The following is a 16,835-nucleotide window of genomic DNA, read 5'->3' on the forward strand; positions in this document are numbered from 1 at the left end:
GCTGCACAGATAGAGAGTGGGGCTCATCGTGCACACCATACTGCTCGCACGGTATGAGAAACGACATATGCCTGGGATGATGTTGCTCAGGCTGATCAACGCATAGTCGCTAGTGGGTCTGGGGTTGGTGTTCAGCCATGCGGCGGTTTCCAATTCGCATGTGGCTTTGACAACAACCGCTCCTGTAACGAGGCAAATCTGTTTCCTATCTCTGGAGGGACGAGCTTCATTCTTGGAAACGTCATAGTCGACGGCCAAGGAGCGGCGCCCGTGAAGATCTCTCCACTCAGTACCTTGACCTTTGCTGCTTCTGCCAGCAGCCAGACAAAAGCTAGCACAAGTAGTAGCCTGTCGACTCAGACCGTAACAATCACGGCAGACCCGAAAGATGGTGGAGGGACAAACAATGGTCGACAGTACACCACTGGCGATATCGCCGGCGCAGCTGTCGGAACGGGTCTCCCGCTCCTGTTAGCTCTATACGGTGCCATCTTCATCATCTTTCGGCAGCGCAAGAAACTACGACAAGAAGCACCGGCGAGAGACTATGCCAGTTGGACACCGATGACTCCTAAGAAAGAGTACCACCATACAAGCTACGACCCGCAGTCCAAGCCATTCATGGAGTCACGGCCGATAGAAGCAAGTGCTGAACGTGAGTTACAGGAACTGGATGGCCGGAGCTGACAATCAAGGTCTGGCACTGTTGACCCAAAAAGTCAGCCGAAGCCCCTCAACCACTGATCAACTCTTGATCAGACTTCGGTGCCAATAATTGAACATATTAGCCTTCGATCTTGTTCTAGCAATGCTCCGCTGCTGCTCATATCATGGATCGCACCTCACAGCACGCCCATCTTCGGGATATGGTGATGCTATCCCAGGAAGGCGCCGTTTGGACGACACTCCCAGGAGCGAAAACAATCCAGACCGGCCATGACCGTGACATAGAGCGGCTCGCATGTTGTCATTGTCTCGTTACGAACGCAATACTAAGGATACCCACTTCCATACGGGGCGAAGGCCGACGAAGGCGAAGAGCATTGCGATCCTGCCACTCTGGGTAAACTCAAAACGGCGGAATCGTTCGCAGCAAGCTAGATCTGTCGTTATTATGGACTCCAAGCTTTCTCGTCAGAGTAAAAAGCTTGCCAAAAAACGCATGCACGACCTGCGTTGAGCGGACGGCGATTGAGGCACTATTTACTGGCTGCAAAGATGGTAAAGATTTACGCATCTCAGCGATTGTACGCTACGATGATGCATCACCCACTGCTGCAGGACATTCTTTCCTCGCGGGTAGAGTGTTTACATACCTCAATCCCAGTCGATACGACGTTGAAGGGTTCCTTGCAAAGACGCTTCGATCAATGCCAGCCATGTAGCTGGTAACGGTATGGAGCCTGCCACAACAAATAACATTGTGCCACCCAGACTAGACCAACGTTAAACAATAGTATTAAAGCAAGCCTAATGATACTCTTGCGAATGTGCGCTGCGTTCCATGGCTGGTGGATCGTCGTCGTTTTATGCTACTGAGTTCGGGAGAGTCTTGACTGTCATTGGAGCGGCAGGAATACCTCTTACGTAGGGTCCACACCTTTCAAAATTCTTACGATAATCCCAGAGCCATCGACATAGTGCCACTACATTCTTTGACGTCAACAGACTATAACTTGGACTCATGGCATGACACGGTCAGGCCACTGCGCGTGCAATCGCCACGTAGCGCGTGTTCCTATAACGAGTGGTACACCGTGGCGTGTTGGCCGCCGTCTTCATAGCACCGGCAGGATGCACGCTCAGCTTCGATACTCGCGTATCTTGGCCTACTTTCGCGACATGGATGTAGACACATCGATACCCTGCCGCATTGCCACGTATGCATATGAGAGGGGTGTCGTCGTCATTTACAGAAATCACCGACGCCCCTGATGTACATGGGAGCTAATAATTCACCATCATGGGCCAGACAAACTCAGGTTCGCCACGACTCCAACTTCCCCCTGTCGATACATCCACCTCAGAGTTTCGGCTGCTCAAATTTCTACCAGCAGAGTCACCTTACGATGTGTTGTGGTGCGAATATGTTGTAGGTCAAGGCCAGCACAGTAGCATGCCCGGCCATTGACAAAGAGCAGGTAGTCCGCCTGGAGGACCAGCCCAGATTTGCCTATCTGAACACAGACTGGGACGATGAATCAAGTAGTAAAGCGGACCACACAGTAATCATCGATGATGGTGGGTACCACATCACACGTCGCCTCCACGATCAGCTATTGTGGTTTCGACATCTTTACGGACAAGGCGTGGACCTGGATCTGCTGCAAGCAAAGAAACCAGTACAACAAGGCGGTCAGGAACCCGCCAGTGTACCCTTCCGTCCCAGTCAAGCCTACTTGCGTGAGTATGTTTCGCAGGCTGAGGTCAACAAAGGGTATCTCTGCTTCACGCCACGCCTGTGCATAGATCGATCGATCGATACGGAGTATGAACGCCAGAACCAATGGCTGTCTTCACGTATACTAGCAGCAGCTCTCGACCTCTTTCCGGAGCATCGTCCTGTGAAGCCAAACGTTGTTGGCGTCGCAACAGAGCTCAGAGACACACATAAAAGCATCGATGACTACACAAGCGTAGAGTCGAGATTTATATACGAGCCTTTCGCAGATTCCACGAGCGAGATCGGGATCCTGCATCTTCAGCCCTTGATGAATGTTAGAGATGGCTGCGAGAAATTAGTAGGCAAATTAGTGCCAGTAAGACTGGAGGATGCACCTCCATATACTGCTTTGTCTTATACATGGGGTGAGCCAATCTTCGACCGCACTATCATCCTCAATGGCGAGAAGCATGCCATCACGGCCAATCTGGCTCACGCACTGGTACGACTCAGGCAGCACAAAGAGACTTTCCTCTGGATCGACGGCCTCTGCATCGACCAAAAGAACTTACGAGAGAAAAGTGCTCAGATACCCATGATGCTGGACATCTACAAACGTGCAGAGAAGGTTAGCATCTTTCTTGGCGAAGAGACTGGCGTTAGCAGCGAGCTTGACCGCGTAGGCGAATTCTTGATCAAGATTGTTCGATCCGGGCAACTCATGTCTCTAGGCAGAGAGCTGATGGCACAAGGAGAAGGTCTTTGGAGCCTCGGCGACGAAGGCGATCGAAGCCTCAAACAATGTGGCTCTCCGCCTCCGTCTCATGCGATCTGGCAGGCTTGCTATCGACTGCTCCAGCGGCCATGGTTCCGCCGTGCTTGGATCGTTCAGGAAGCTGCTGCTAACGACAATACCGAGGCTATGATGAGAGGCATGGCTCTCTCCTGGAATGCCCTTCCTGCTGCTATCGGCTTTCTCGCTGCTATCATGGGAACCACATATATCAAGCCCGTCAACTTATCAGGTGCAGTCGATGCCGACGATCCAGCTCACGTGGAGGCTTGGAGGACCGAGCTGACCCAAGAGTTCGCACAAAGGCTTCTAGGACGCATGCAAGATTTCCAGGAACGTCTCAAGAATGGTGCTAAGATACCTCTCCATCAACTACTACGCGATTGCAGGTACACATTGGCTGCCAATCCACGAGACAAGATCTATAGTGTGCTGGGACTGTCTGATTGTGCAGGTCGCGCACCCGCTCCAAACTACGCCTTGTCCGTACAGCAGGTCTATCATGATTATGCCAACTTTATGGTGCATAAGGGACATGGTATGGCCATGCTTGAAGCGGCCGGTGGTCTTCGCCAGAGCCTATCAGACCTGCCGTCTTGGACGCCTGACTGGACCTTCGATCGAGAGATCGTCCCATTCTCTCTGAACAATGCCGGCTACTACGATCCTCCTTTCTCTGCAGCTGGTAACTCCGAACCTGGTATTTCCATTCTAGACACGGACAATCGGACACTCGAAGTTGAAGGTGGCATTATAGACAGAATACTTGCGGTTGGAATGCAGCTCGACTTCACTGGCTGGGAGCCATGGCGTCGAGACCTTCTTTGATGGGACAAATTCAATCGTGAGCTACTAGAGCGCTCTGACCAGCACGATCTCGAGCATTACGTGCGTGTGCTGGTTGTCGACGCTGCGTTATGGGGTCGCAATATTGATCGCTTGGCACAGTACAAAGCCATCGTAGGAGCATTGCAACGGCCTGGTGTGTAGCAATTCGACTTCATAGGCCACAACGATGCGTGGCACGAGTCTGGCAATGCTGGTCCAAAGACGAAGAGCAATTCCAATATTGGGCAGCTCATAGCGGAGATAATGAATGCTCGAGCCATTTGTGTGACAGAGAAAGGCAGGCTTGGCTTGGTGCCGGGTTCTGCGAGGATTGGCGACGAGATCTGTCTTTTTCTGGGCGGTGCTTGTCCTTATGTTGTGCGGCGGGAGGAGACAGCTCATGCCCTGATCGGAAGATGCCTATGTTGATGTTGATGGTGTGACGTTCGACGGCGAAGCCGTGGAGCATGAAGACTTCATCCCGGGTACGATCATCTTGCAATGGTTGCAGAATGGCAGACACAGTCAAGAGTGTAACGGCTGAAGATGACCTATGATTCCGATGTTCAGCGCTTCACTCCCTCATCATCCATGTTCTGCTAAGCAAGAGAGAGACGCGGTGCCTTGCCAAATCACTGACGCTCGCAGGCTCGCAGGCTCGCAGTGTTACTCAGCGACGCTAACCCATTCTGTAGCATCTGGGCGAGCATCAGCATATCACTTGTTATCAATCATTCATCCTCCACGGCCTCCATCCGGGCCTGACACAGGATGCGCCGCATGCGGAAATCAGACTCATGATTTCTGATCGAGGTCTCGCCAAGGCCAATGGGTCATCGTCTCGATCGGGAGCCATTACCTGGACCAATGCAAGGCTCTGGCTGATAAATCCTGACGGAGAGTGGTGTAGACGATGCCACTCTGTGACATACGTTGCTAATACTCTTGTTATTACCTCCAGACCTCAATGGAGCGATGTAGCGACGTCGAATGCTATATATTGAACATTCACCACAACTACCATCGAAGCAAGCTATCATTCGATCACATCCATACCACAGCGATTGAGACGCGTCACCGCTCCGCATCCACATTCTCATCATGTCTTCACTTGGAAACGTGCTCGTCGTCCTCGGATCTGGCCCGGGGATTGGTCTCGCCACAGCGAAGCTTTTTTCGAAGAACCGCGCCTTTGCCAAGATTGCTATGGTCTCGCGCAATCCCGAACGCCTTGCCCAGGAGGCTGAAGAGGTGAAGGCTGCAGGTGGCGGCAATGTCGAGGTCACCGCATACCCGACCGATCTAGGCAATATCGCTCAACTGCGCAAGACCCTGGCCCAAATCGAGCAGCTTGGTCCCGTAGGTACGATATTCTACAACGTAAGTCCGCCTTAGACCCAGGTCTTTTGATGTCGCTGATCGTTCAGCAGGCCGCTCGGATCAACCCCACGGAAGTTCTCAGCACTTCTGTCGACGAGCTCGAGGAAGACTTCCGCATAACCAACTCGGGTCTGTATGTGACCGCACAATGGGGCATCCCTCTTCTCCAGAAGTCTGGCCACCATGAGCCGGCTTTCCTTGTCACCAACACATTTCTTGTGGAGAGCCCATTGCCGTTCCTGCTCTCGTTGAGCGCCGTCAAGGCCAGCCAACAGAACATGGTTCAAAATCTCCATGCTTTATTTGGCGGAGACATCCACTTTGCGCTCTTCAAGATCCTGGGAGTCGTAAGCCCGGACACCCCAAGCTGCAATCCCGACAACATCGCTAAGACAATCGTCCGCACTGCAGAGCAGGTGAAAGGGACATGGGAGCTGATGGTAGAGATACCCGCTTGACCGTACCTGTACGCGGAAAGCGCTACTCACCAGGAAAATTCAATACGGTCGTTACAGACGGAGATCGAGAATAAAAGCTCTCAAGTCGAAATTACGGGAGATTTCAACATCGTGCCCATCTTGAGTCCCAAGCCGATGTGATCACAGGTATGACAGGAATCATTCGTCGTTCTCGCATACACATAATGCTTTCTTGCCGTTCTTGGAGATATCGGTGGTGATGAAGCTCAGTCAAGCAGGACTCCGGGACACATCTTCCGGCCATGAGTAAGATGCGGTGAAAGAGAGATGCTCGTCTAAATCAGGGCTGAGTCTTGCTGACTTCTCTTGCTTCACGGACGGATGCCACCAAAGCTAGGCTGGAGCTGATCTGCAGAGGGTTTCGGCAGTGCTCGATACGAGGAGTCTGAGGAGAATTACTCTCATGCCCTAAAAGACATATGGCAATGAGGGAGAACTTAAGACTCTATCGCACAGATCGTTTCTGACCTGAATCATCACCCTGCATATCAGCCCCCAACTCGCTACCACCTCATGTCGGCCCATTGCCTTGTTTCGTCTCCATTCTGCACCAACCCTACCACTTTAGCCGATGGTACTCTACGCTGTGAACTACGGTCGCGAGGCATAAAATGCTACGTCTCCCACGGTCCATCAGCAGCAAAATAGTCGAGAACCTCTCTTGGTAGGCGCCATCATGAGCGGTCTCGAAGTCATTGGCTTTCTCTTTGGTGCGTGTGGCTTTATTGGGCAGGTAATACATTATTCGAAAAAGTATCGCCAGAAGAAACGGGAAAGAGTCACTACGGGATCGACACAGATCGTCACGACACAGACCAGCGGTTCTAATGGCCAGCTCACAAGAGTGCGGCGCTCGTCGCAATCTCAAGTCGCCGTGCAGCTCGACCACGGACGAACGATTCGAGGGCAGTGGCAGCACTTCTCCGAGATCCAGCGCGACAACAACGAGGTCGTACGCGCCGATATCCGTGCCATCGAGCGCTCTTACGACAGTCGGGATCGTGCGAACGAAGTGGCTTGGGAGACGGTTCGGGCTATGAATGCTGTCTATGTCGAGGAGAACGTGCGCTTTACTGTCGTGACTCTAGTAAGGGCGAGTTTCATAACCTTCCTGGCTTTCTTCCTAGGAGTTTATACCGGCGAGAACAGCATCTTGAAGCAATTTCACTATCCATCCCCATGGAACTTTGCTGCTTTCGAATCAGAAGATGACGGAGACTTGTTGCAGCACTCGGCTGTGACTGTTGCGAAAGGTGCGATTTCTGGGTTCACGTTCATACCTATACAGCTCCCGTGGTTTACCTTCAAGGCGCTATTGGACGGCCTCGCAGCGTTCCTGGGAGCTGACGGTGCCGGCGTCGCTGGCAGATACTCCACTGTTGGCGAGAGAGCGGTGTCCACGCACGTGGGAGCTGCGCAGACAGCTGCCGAACATAATGCAGCTGTCTTCGACATCATCAAGACATTATCGGTCTCCGGCGTGACCACAAATACTGCAGCCACGACAGTCAATTCAGTTTACTCGGCCCTCAGCAGTGTGACATGGCTCTGGTGTCTTCCTTCGAACTTTATTCTCAACCTCATTGTCACCGCTCTACAATTCTACTTCGTACCGAGAAGCATCACGATCCCAGGTCTCGGCATTATCGCTACCATCGTCATCATGCTCTTCTGCTTCGCATGTCTGCAGAGCGTGCAGACCTGCAAAGGCAAAGGTGACCTAGGGATAGAGTTGGTCATGTTATCGTTCAGCACTCCGTTCTGCGTGATGAGCTTGTGCTGGCTCTCAGACGTGCTGGGGATATCGGAGATGACGGCGAGCGCACTTGTTGCTCTTCCGTACGCCATGATGCTCTTCGGTGGACGGTGGTGTGACTCTTGCTATCTCAGTTGCGCGCATCAGACGGAAGGATGACCGACACAGGAACTATGTATACAGCCATACCGACCAGACCTTGATCTATTGCAATCTCAGCAGAGTTCGGACCCTACTAATTTATGACCTGAATTGACTGAACCAGGCGGCCTGACCGACCAAATACCCCTCCTCATCAAATGACACACCTTCCTCACGCAAGAGAGCAAGCTTCGACGTCTGATTCTGCCCGCTAGGCGCCATCTCCCAGTTGCCTTTGAAGCCGCCCACGTACCCGTTAGCAGCGATACATCGATGGCATGGCTGCATTATCACGAGTCAGTGCTAGGGCCTTCTCATCAACCAGAAGATGATGGTTCAGAAGCATGATAGACCTACCACCTCTGGTGCGAAGGGGTTGCGACGTAATGCCCCACCGACTGCTCGTGGCGATGACTTGAGGGCAGCTGCCATGGTGGCGTAGGATGACACTCGACCGGCTGGAATTTGTTGGAGTAGTGCGTATACTTTCTACTCAGCTTTGTTAAGTCCTGTCCATGAGCTCAAAGGCGGAGTGGACATGCAGCTTACCTCTTGGAAGTCGGTTACTGCCATCTCGATCCGTTCTTGTGGACAATGTAGCGATGTGTGAAGTCGGGTTGGAGCTTGGTGGCTGTTATCGTGGCAATCAGTCGACGGCGTCGTCACGACACTTATAGTGTGTGACTATGAGTGTGCGAGTACGAGTGTGTTGGGCTCCAAGTCGGATTGACTAATAAGTCTGTGCTGACGTGACATGCCTATTTGCTGAGCAAAGTATGTTGCTGCGAAAGTGACCAATCAGGATCAAGAGTCTGCTTAGTCTAATCCACTTCCGCATATCGGTCTGACATGAAAGCATTTGCGCCATCTGCAAATGTGAGCGATCAATTACTCTGTAACATGCACTGAGCTGGATCCGTCGCTAACAGCACCGGACAAGCTACCAGTACTGCCCTGTAACCGCTATAGCAGTTGTGCTATGCTCGTGCCTCGACTCTCATTTTCCTCTGTTAGCTTTGATCCTGAGCATACTCCTCATGAGCTCAGATTCCCGGATGCAGTGCAACACTTTTCCGTCAGACTTTTGAGAGCATGGTTCGACACGGAGAAAGTCAAGGTTTTGCCCGATGGTCTTTCCAGCGCTTCCACGACCTCTTGTGTGACTGCCCGCAACTCGTGATCACTTGCGTCGCCAGACAAGGCACTCGTAACGAATTTCGGAAATGGGAAGGCCATGTCCAGTGTGAATAGCGACTCCTCTATTGTAGGAGCCAAGTCCAGCTTACTGATTTGTCCTTGCTGGAATGCGACTAGCAGCACTCCGTAATTCGTATGTACAGTCGTGTACTGGACGTAGTCGGTTAAAAAATGCAGATCAATGTCTTGACTGTCCGCGGGTGAAGAGCCTATTCCCGAATCGCTTCTCGATGTGTTCGCTTTGCAGTTCATCTGTGACCACTGACTTGGCGTGACACCCATGACTTTCTTGAAAATGCGCCAGAAGTGCCAGCGACTCAGTCCAGCCTCAGCTGCCATATCGGCCAGGGTCATCGTGCCACTACCATCCAGTCGTGCACAGAGTGACGCCACGAGATCGCGCTCTGGCTCGAATTCGTCCTGTTGTGGTTTGCAGCGCTTGCAGGCGCGGTAGCCGGCTTTCATGGCGTCGGTTGATGAGTTGAAGAAGGCCACATTCGAGCGACAGGCGAGTCGAGACTTGCAGTTCGGGCGGCAGAAGATATGGGTCGTCTTCACGGCGTAAACAAATGCAGTGGCAGCGCCTGAATCGCGGGTGGAGGTTGCTTGCCAGCGTGCAGCCGTAGAGGCATAGTAATTGTGAGCCATGGCTCAGCTCAGAGGTACGCTGCCTTTAGACTTGGGCAGAGAATCCAGATGGCAGTCGTGGTGTTAATGACGATGTTTTGCTCAGTCCTGAGGTTTATATCGAGTGCAGAGCTGGCCTGGTGATGATTTTAGGGATGGCAGGTCCTCTGAAGCAGGATCATCATAACATTCGCCAGATGCGAGCTTCAAGCAAGCCAAAATCGTGGATGCTATGCTGCTGAAAGAGCACAGATGGTCGTCTTGCTGCGGAACTTGTCATTGGTCAGATTGAGAGCAATGTGGGTCGCTCAGTCATCTCCGAGAACGAGAACGACGAATATCTCGCTGGGCACGAGACATCACGGCTGGGGAGCGGAAAGATGAGCTACTCGTCATGGTATGTACAATAAACATGCCGTAGGCGTCTGAATCGCACCATGGAGACTGTACCTGAGATACTGTACCGAGTATGCTGGATCCTGAGGCGTGGTCCACTCGCATATCACAGCAGAACTGCTACGGCCGGCCAATATCAATGCCACAGCCACGACCGGTTCTCCCTGTCCATCATCATACAGGCGAGCGCCACCCCGGTTTGTCCCACTCTTGGACGTGCGGTGAGTATGGCCTAGAGAAAATATGCACACTACAGGACCCGCATACCTTGCAAGCAGTGGTTGCTTGGCCACATCCGAAGCAACCCTATGACTTCCAGAGCAAGATGCATACTGCCATATACACCCCTTGGCGATAGCATCTCCAACACATAAGATATCGAGATGGTAAGTTCATGTCGACCAGAGCCAAACTACACCTCCACCATCTCCTCTTATCAACCATCACTACCACACCAATCACCCTCAATCCACCACAATGGGCTCCAAAGACACCATGCCAGACACCCACTCCGTCATAACCCCCGCAATAATGTACTGGGGCACCCCAACTGTCCTCATAACCACCATAAACGAACACGGCATCGCCAACATAGGCCCCATGTCCTCAGCCTGGTGGCTCGGCCACCGCTGCGTCCTCGGCCTTGCCGCCGTCTCCCAAACAACCATCAACCTCCTCCGCACCGGCCAATGCGTTCTCAATCTAGCCAGCGACGACATGGGCCCCCACATAAACCGCATAGCCAAGACGACCGGAACCCCCGAAGCACCCGCCCTGAAACAAGGACTAGGCTATACCTACTGCGGCGACAAATTCGCCCTCGCAGGCTTGACATCGCGACCCTCCGACCTCGTGGCACCACCAAGAATAAACGAATGTCCCGTACAATTGGAAGCCCAACTCGTAAACCACATGGCCCTTATGCAAGACCTCCCAGATCGATCCGGTGCAATCCTAGCCATTGAAGTCAAGATCCTACGAACACATATTCGACACGACCTCCGCATGGCCGGACATGCGAACCGGGTCGATCCCGACCGATGGCGGCCGTTGATTATGAAGTTCCAGGAGTTCTATGGGCTTTCGGGGAAGAAGAGGGGGAAGTCGGAGTTGGCGGATTCGACGCCAGAGGAGAGGTATCGGGCGTTGATGAGGTCGGATGTTGTGAAGCAGGGCGGGGACATGGATGAGGGATCGTCGAGCCCGAAAAAATAAAGTAGACAATGAGCACCGTGTAAACGTAGACAAGCCCGGAGATAGACTAGATATAGACGCTGCTCTCCAAACGTAAGCTCGCCTATCTGCTAGATTCTCATGGCTTGAATGGCGCCAGTACGACAAGCGCGAGTGTGCCAACTCAGTACTCAAACTCATCATCAACCCCGGTCTTCTTCTCCTTCCCCTGCTCACTCTGCCTTCTATACATCTCAGCAACCTGCTTCGAACTCGTCGCATCCTCCGCCTTTTTATCATCCCTCACGCGAATAAACCTCGGGAACCTCAAACTAACACCCTTATGACTCCCATCGCCCCCGAACTCACTACTCGCCGCTCGATACCTTGGACTCAACGTCAAATCCGCCGTCTTGACTTCCCAGACGAATTTTGGCTCGAACCAGACGTCTGGCTGGTCGTTCTTGCCGGAACTGTGGTCGTAGAAGGGTTTCGGGCGTTCGATGACGAGGGGTGAGAGGGTTTCGTGGAGTTCGGAGAGGAGGGCTTCGGAGAAGCCGGTGCCGATGTTGCAGACGGTCTCGTAGGTCTCGGTGTCGGAGTTGAAGCAGGCGAGGTGGAAGGCGCCGTAGACGGAAGTGCGTTTGCCTTTGCCGTAGTAGGCCCCTAGGACTACGAGATCGAGGGAGTCGCCCGCACCGGCGAGGTAGTCTTTCTTGACTTTTAGCCAATTCTGAGAGCGGCGGGAGGGCTCGTAGTGGGATTCTACGCCATCGAGCATTTTTACCATTAAGCCTTCGCAGGACGCTTTGATGGAGTCTTCGAGCAGGGTTTGGATCTCCTCGATTTCGCGTGTGTTGCCGTATTGTGCAAAGGCAAACTCTCCTTCTACTGGTTCGAAGGTGCCGTACAGGAGATCGCGACGCTCGCGAAAGGGTTTGTTGACGACTGCCTCGCCGTTGAGATATAAGAGGTCGAAGGCGAAGACGCAGACTTTGACTTTCACATCCTCGGCCTTTACGTCTTTTCTTTTGCGCGTCATGAGTTGTTGGAAGGGGAGGACGTGCTTCTTCTCCACGTCCCATGCCACAGTCTCGCAGTCGAGCACGAATGACTTCGTTCCTTCTTTCACCCACGTCGGCAACTTCGCAAGGATGTCTGGGTACTTCTTGCTGAGATCTTCGCTGTTCCGGGAGAAGATATTGGACATGCCGCGATCGCTTTTACCCTCCTTCGGCGCCACCGTTGCGGCATATTCTTCACCAGCGTCATGCGCCACGAAGTGTATTTGAGCTCGCTCGCCATCGTATTTGTACTCGCAAGTGAAATCCTTTCCTTCAAACCGGTCCAGAACTTCGCTAATAGACTTGGTGGGCTTCGCAAGCATGGGCTTGAGCGGCACACCAGCCTGTAGCTTGCAAGCGTCACGCAGATTCCAAATACCGCCTTTGAGCAAAGCAGGGATGATCACTTCGTATGCAGGTAGTTCGTTGTACACAGCCTTGAAGATCTCCTCGCCCTTCTTCAGATCAGCTTCGGAGGGCATTTTCTTGCCGTCTTTCGAAACCTCATATGCAACCATAGCATGCGAGACAGCAACTTGCAGACTCTTGTCCGCAAGACCCAATCTCATCTTACCTTCCAGTGCTCGGATGATGAATTTCGATTCGCTGGGCCCGCCTTTATCCTTGGTGATGTCCACACTCTGTCCCTTTGCTAGACCCACGTCTGCCGAGGAAAGTAGCTTCTTGATTCCATCCACCTTTCGACCTTGCGCGCCCTGCCCCTCAACAGTTGCGATCTTCATCAAACCTTCATGCACGCCACGCACACTAAGTGCCTTGGGCTTGAACATGGTGGGCTGATTTTGTCGACTTTTGGCAGCTACTAGACCAAGGTCTCCAATCTTCTGCTGATCTTCCTTGATGATCTTCAGACTACGTCCAGTCGACTCACCAATGGCCTTCATGATCAACGACTCGCCAATGCCAAGTTCGATGCCTACATAATCTGCCGCGAGCTTTCCCTTGGTCAGGAGCACGGTGGGCAACAGGTCTTCTGGCGTAAGTCTCAGTACTTGTCGGTAGAAGGCTGCACATAGTGCCAGGATCTCCAGCCGTTTCGTGGTCATCTCGATCTTCGAGAAAGTGGCACAAAGTGCGGCATAAGGAACAGGATCTCCACCTTTCCAATCTGGATATGCGTTTTTGCTGGCAGATGAAAGCGTGCTCTGGATTTGTGCTCGAGCCTTGGCTGAAACAGCCAGCTTCTCATCTTCATCCTCACTCACTTCATCTTCGGCCTCCGTATCTGGCTCGCTTTCATTCGTCTTTGAGTCCTCTGCTTCTGTCGGAGAAGGATCAGGCGCTGGTACTGCTTTCGTAGCTTTACCTCGCTTCTTTGGTTGAACCGGCTCGTCTTCTTCATCCTCAGCCTGATCCAGATCCATGCCGACATCCTCTGCTTCGGCCGTGACGAGCTTCGGTCGTTTCGGGATTACAGTATCTGGTGATTCCTCAGACGTAGTAGCTTTGCCCCTGATCAAGGTCTTCTTCGTCGCCACGCCTTTCTTCGCCTTCGTCTCACTAGGCTTTTGACGTTGCTTCTTCGATGGTGGTGCATCTTCAGCATCATCTCCCTCACCCTCATCTACAGCAGATACTGCACGCTTCTTCCCAGAGCTCGACGGCGGGTCTTCCTTCTTCACCTCAGAAGCCGCATCGGCCGCTTCCTCCACTTCTGCCTTGATCTGCGTGGCGTCTTCCATCTTCACATCCTCAAACTCCACGTGACCATTCGTCTCGTCGCTCTTGACCGCTCCGGGTGTGGTCGCGTCTTCAGCAGCATCTTCCTCTTCGGGCTTGGCCTTTGAGGAGAACTTGAGCTTCGCTTGTGCCGGTGCTGGTTTCGTGCCATTCGTGTTGCCGCCGAAGAACTTGCTGGGATGGTATTAGTGATATCATCGTGGCTAACCTTATACTATGTCCAATTTCGCACCCGAGGGTCTGCTGGCCGGAGTGGACATACCCGAGAGTTGCCTGCTTGGGAGCCATGGTGGTACACTTCCTCGTTGTCGATATATGCCGCAGCCGTTGGAATTGTGAAGATTTTGTTCGAGCGAACGCTGCCCTAGTAACTCGAGTCGCTATCCCACGGGACCATAGCATTGATTTGAAGGATCTAAGGTCGCTGTCGCCTATGTCGCAGGCATCAATTGTCTGAAGTTCGACCGTCGCGTGTGACGCGCGCTGAGCGCGACGCTGAGTGACGTCGGTCCAATCAATCATGAAAGAGCACAGACGACGACATCACTATCGCTATCATCAACACACATAAAACCCCACAAACTATCGCCATATCGAACAACAACTTAGCAAGCTGGCGCGGATACTGTGGAAGAACCCCATCGGTCCCCCTCCTCCACCACCTACCGCCTCCGAACCTTTGCCTACCTCTGCTCCACCACCAGCTATCATCATGTCACGCACTCCAGACCAGCCCCGACTAACACCACAATTCTGCTTCAACACAACCGCACTAAGAGGTAAGCTATGTCCTCGAGTACAACATCATCCATCGCTCACAAGCTCATCCCAAGCCCCACCCTAGACTTCCTCCGCATATCCCGTGGCACAGTAGACGACACCATCTCGCAGAACCTGAATGCACTAGTTACACCTGGCACATCTGCACCCTTCGACCCTACATCGACAACCTCGCGAACGCCCCGGCCAATATACAAACGGCCAATAGACGGACAATCATGCCGACTATTCAAAGACAAAGTCCTCTTCCCATCATGGCAAAGTAGAAGTGACGTCCTAAACTACTGTGCTGGTGTGGCGACCAGTCCGGACCCGGATGATCCGGAGCATGTGCTGAGGGATACCGAGGATCTTCGAGCGAGAGAAAGGTTAGTGGATGAGAGGTTGGATCCTTATAGTGGGAGATACTTTCCTCGTGAGGCAAGAACGGAGGCTTTGGCGTATCTGATACGGAATGAGAGGATGGTGGAGAATATCATCAGACAGCGGACGTGGGGCATAGTCGGGGAGAGATGTGAGAATGAAGGGATGGAGTTCGAGAGGGCGCTAGATGTATGGCGGCATGGAGGCGAGGAGGGTAGGAGCTAACGTCTAGACTTCTAAACTCAAAGATCTCCACTTACATCCACATACATCAAAAAATAAGAGGCCTTCGACTCTACAACCTAGAGCTCGCATAAGCCATGCATGCCGCAAGTGTAGACACAGCCACTAAGTTACAGCTCAACCGCAAAACGAAATCGCCCATCCCTCTCAGTTGGTCGTGAGTGATTCGACCATCCCAGCAAAAGAGCAAAACGTACAGCAGCAGGCATTCGCCAGTCGTCACCGACCTGACTACTACTCTACCGGTCCGCGGCTTAAGTACAGGAGAGCGGACGGGATCCTCTGTTTTCCGCGGCCTATGGCCGTACGTGAGAGGCACGACGCTGCAACAATTTATAACCTACAATATCTAAGGTGGCGAGTACTTCTATGGCTGTGAGAAGTTCCAAGAGCAAAGGACTTCGCCTCGTCCTACTTGGAGATTGAATTATTCATTGTATACTAGACGTTGCTTTTCGTACTAACGCAAGATATCTAACTAAGTGTCTTCGAAATTTCATGACCGATCACAAGGCATGGTGTAAAGGGCCGCTTGCCAGTCCGGCTCGATCTGCTCACGCTTGGTGGTTGGGACGTGGGTTAAGCACGAAAGTTCAGATGAACTTGTTACGGCTACATCTCATGATAACACACGAAACTGTCCCAGAACTCTCCACGACGCCTAGACAAAGAGGATGCCAGCGAAGCAACTCGGCAATGACACTTTGTACTACAAGCTCTCCATGGCACTGGGCCTTACGGAACGCGGACTGCGTAGAAAATGCAAGTAGAGCCTTGACTGAACCACTGAAACTGAATATTCAGGTCACCTGGACAGGAATTGTGCTCGGTGCTGTCGTGTGCAACCTGGAAGGACACATAGACTATCGTTCGAGTTTGCACGGCGGCGTGAAGTCGATGAGCATATAAGACCAGCACTGCGTAGCGGTGAATGCGGACTTGTCACATCCTCAAACCAAGAACAGACCATCACGATTCTTCTCAGCAACTCTCGAAAGCAATCGTCCTGCCCATCCATTAGTGTGCCGTTGATTTCGTTGTGGCTCCTAAACATATGCTTACATCCTTTCAGGACCTCGAGTTCTTACAAGCAAGATGCACGCCCCATATGTCACTACGCTCATCGGCACACTCAGGACCGGCTTGCTAGGCACTAGCAACGCCATGGCCGTGCAAACTCCAAACAACAGCACCAGTGTCCTCCAACCCATCCAGGAGAAAATGGGCGTCAACTGCCAAGGCGGCTACGGCTGCGATCACTTCGACGCTACGGGCAAGAAAAACGGCAAGACAGCAGTGATCGACTACATCGTGTCCGCCATCGACGGCGTCGACCAGAACCGCATATACCACAACGGTGAGCGCATCGCCTGCCAGCCCGGAAGCTACCATTACGACATCGGGCTTCACACCGGGGAAACTGTAGGCGGTATCTGCGCTTTTCTGTAGAGAGCACATCGTCCGATCAACGGCCACGAGATCCAGATCATGCTCATGGGCTTAAGAGCCACGGATGTAGAGCTTGTGGGAG

The 16,835-nt window shown here is 52.7% G+C and overlaps 9 protein-coding genes across 9 annotated transcripts; 6 read left to right on the plus strand and 3 right to left on the minus strand.

Annotated features, from left to right (window-relative positions):
- Window positions 1-1,963: 1,963 nt before the first annotated feature.
- Window positions 1,964-4,004, plus strand: LTS14_001923 (uncharacterized protein; the record flags this gene model as incomplete). The annotated part of the gene is made up of 2 exons (XM_064834631.1): window positions 1,964-2,092; window positions 2,142-4,004. 2 exons carry the CDS (start codon window positions 1,964-1,966, stop codon window positions 4,002-4,004), a joined length of 1,992 nt encoding a protein of 663 aa, XP_064697502.1.
- A 1,101-nt stretch (window positions 4,005-5,105) lies between these two features.
- On the plus strand, window positions 5,106-5,842 carry LTS14_001924 (uncharacterized protein; the record flags this gene model as incomplete). The annotated part of the gene is made up of 2 exons (XM_064834632.1): window positions 5,106-5,384; window positions 5,435-5,842. 2 exons carry the CDS (start codon window positions 5,106-5,108, stop codon window positions 5,840-5,842), a joined length of 687 nt encoding a protein of 228 aa, XP_064697503.1.
- Window positions 5,843-6,539: 697 nt separating this feature from the next.
- LTS14_001925 (uncharacterized protein) lies at window positions 6,540-7,778 on the plus strand (the record flags this gene model as incomplete). Its single annotated transcript, XM_064834633.1, has 1 exon — window positions 6,540-7,778. The coding sequence occupies one exon, from the start codon at window positions 6,540-6,542 to the stop codon at window positions 7,776-7,778; it is 1,239 nt and encodes a 412-aa protein (XP_064697504.1).
- An 81-nt stretch (window positions 7,779-7,859) lies between these two features.
- Window positions 7,860-8,192, minus strand: LTS14_001926 (uncharacterized protein; the record flags this gene model as incomplete). Its single annotated transcript, XM_064834634.1, has 2 exons — window positions 7,860-8,042; window positions 8,118-8,192. 2 exons carry the CDS (start codon window positions 8,190-8,192, stop codon window positions 7,860-7,862), a joined length of 258 nt encoding a protein of 85 aa, XP_064697505.1.
- Window positions 8,193-8,795: 603 nt separating this feature from the next.
- Window positions 8,796-9,605, minus strand: LTS14_001927 (uncharacterized protein; the record flags this gene model as incomplete). Its single annotated transcript, XM_064834635.1, has 1 exon — window positions 8,796-9,605. One exon carries the CDS (start codon window positions 9,603-9,605, stop codon window positions 8,796-8,798), a length of 810 nt encoding a protein of 269 aa, XP_064697506.1.
- Window positions 9,606-10,363: 758 nt separating this feature from the next.
- LTS14_001928 (uncharacterized protein) lies at window positions 10,364-11,195 on the plus strand (the record flags this gene model as incomplete). The annotated part of the gene is given in 2 exon segments (XM_064834636.1): window positions 10,364-10,366; window positions 10,386-11,195. The coding sequence occupies 2 exon segments, from the start codon at window positions 10,364-10,366 to the stop codon at window positions 11,193-11,195; spliced, it is 813 nt and encodes a 270-aa protein (XP_064697507.1).
- Window positions 11,196-11,337: 142 nt separating this feature from the next.
- cdc17 (ATP-dependent DNA ligase Cdc17) lies at window positions 11,338-14,206 on the minus strand (the record flags this gene model as incomplete). The annotated part of the gene is made up of 2 exons (XM_064834637.1): window positions 11,338-14,092; window positions 14,181-14,206. 2 exons carry the CDS (start codon window positions 14,204-14,206, stop codon window positions 11,338-11,340), a joined length of 2,781 nt encoding a protein of 926 aa, XP_064697508.1.
- A 498-nt stretch (window positions 14,207-14,704) lies between these two features.
- Window positions 14,705-15,286, plus strand: LTS14_001930 (uncharacterized protein; the record flags this gene model as incomplete). The annotated part of the gene is made up of 1 exon (XM_064834638.1): window positions 14,705-15,286. The coding sequence occupies one exon, from the start codon at window positions 14,705-14,707 to the stop codon at window positions 15,284-15,286; it is 582 nt and encodes a 193-aa protein (XP_064697509.1).
- A 1,113-nt stretch (window positions 15,287-16,399) lies between these two features.
- On the plus strand, window positions 16,400-16,753 carry LTS14_001931 (uncharacterized protein; the record flags this gene model as incomplete). Its single annotated transcript, XM_064834639.1, has 1 exon — window positions 16,400-16,753. The coding sequence occupies one exon, from the start codon at window positions 16,400-16,402 to the stop codon at window positions 16,751-16,753; it is 354 nt and encodes a 117-aa protein (XP_064697510.1).
- Window positions 16,754-16,835: the final 82 nt, after the last annotated feature.

Source organism: Recurvomyces mirabilis (genome assembly GCF_035927965.1).
Source record: "Recurvomyces mirabilis strain CCFEE 5264 chromosome Unknown scaffold_4, whole genome shotgun sequence".
Classification (NCBI taxonomy): Eukaryota; Fungi; Ascomycota; class Dothideomycetes; order Mycosphaerellales; family Teratosphaeriaceae; genus Recurvomyces; species Recurvomyces mirabilis.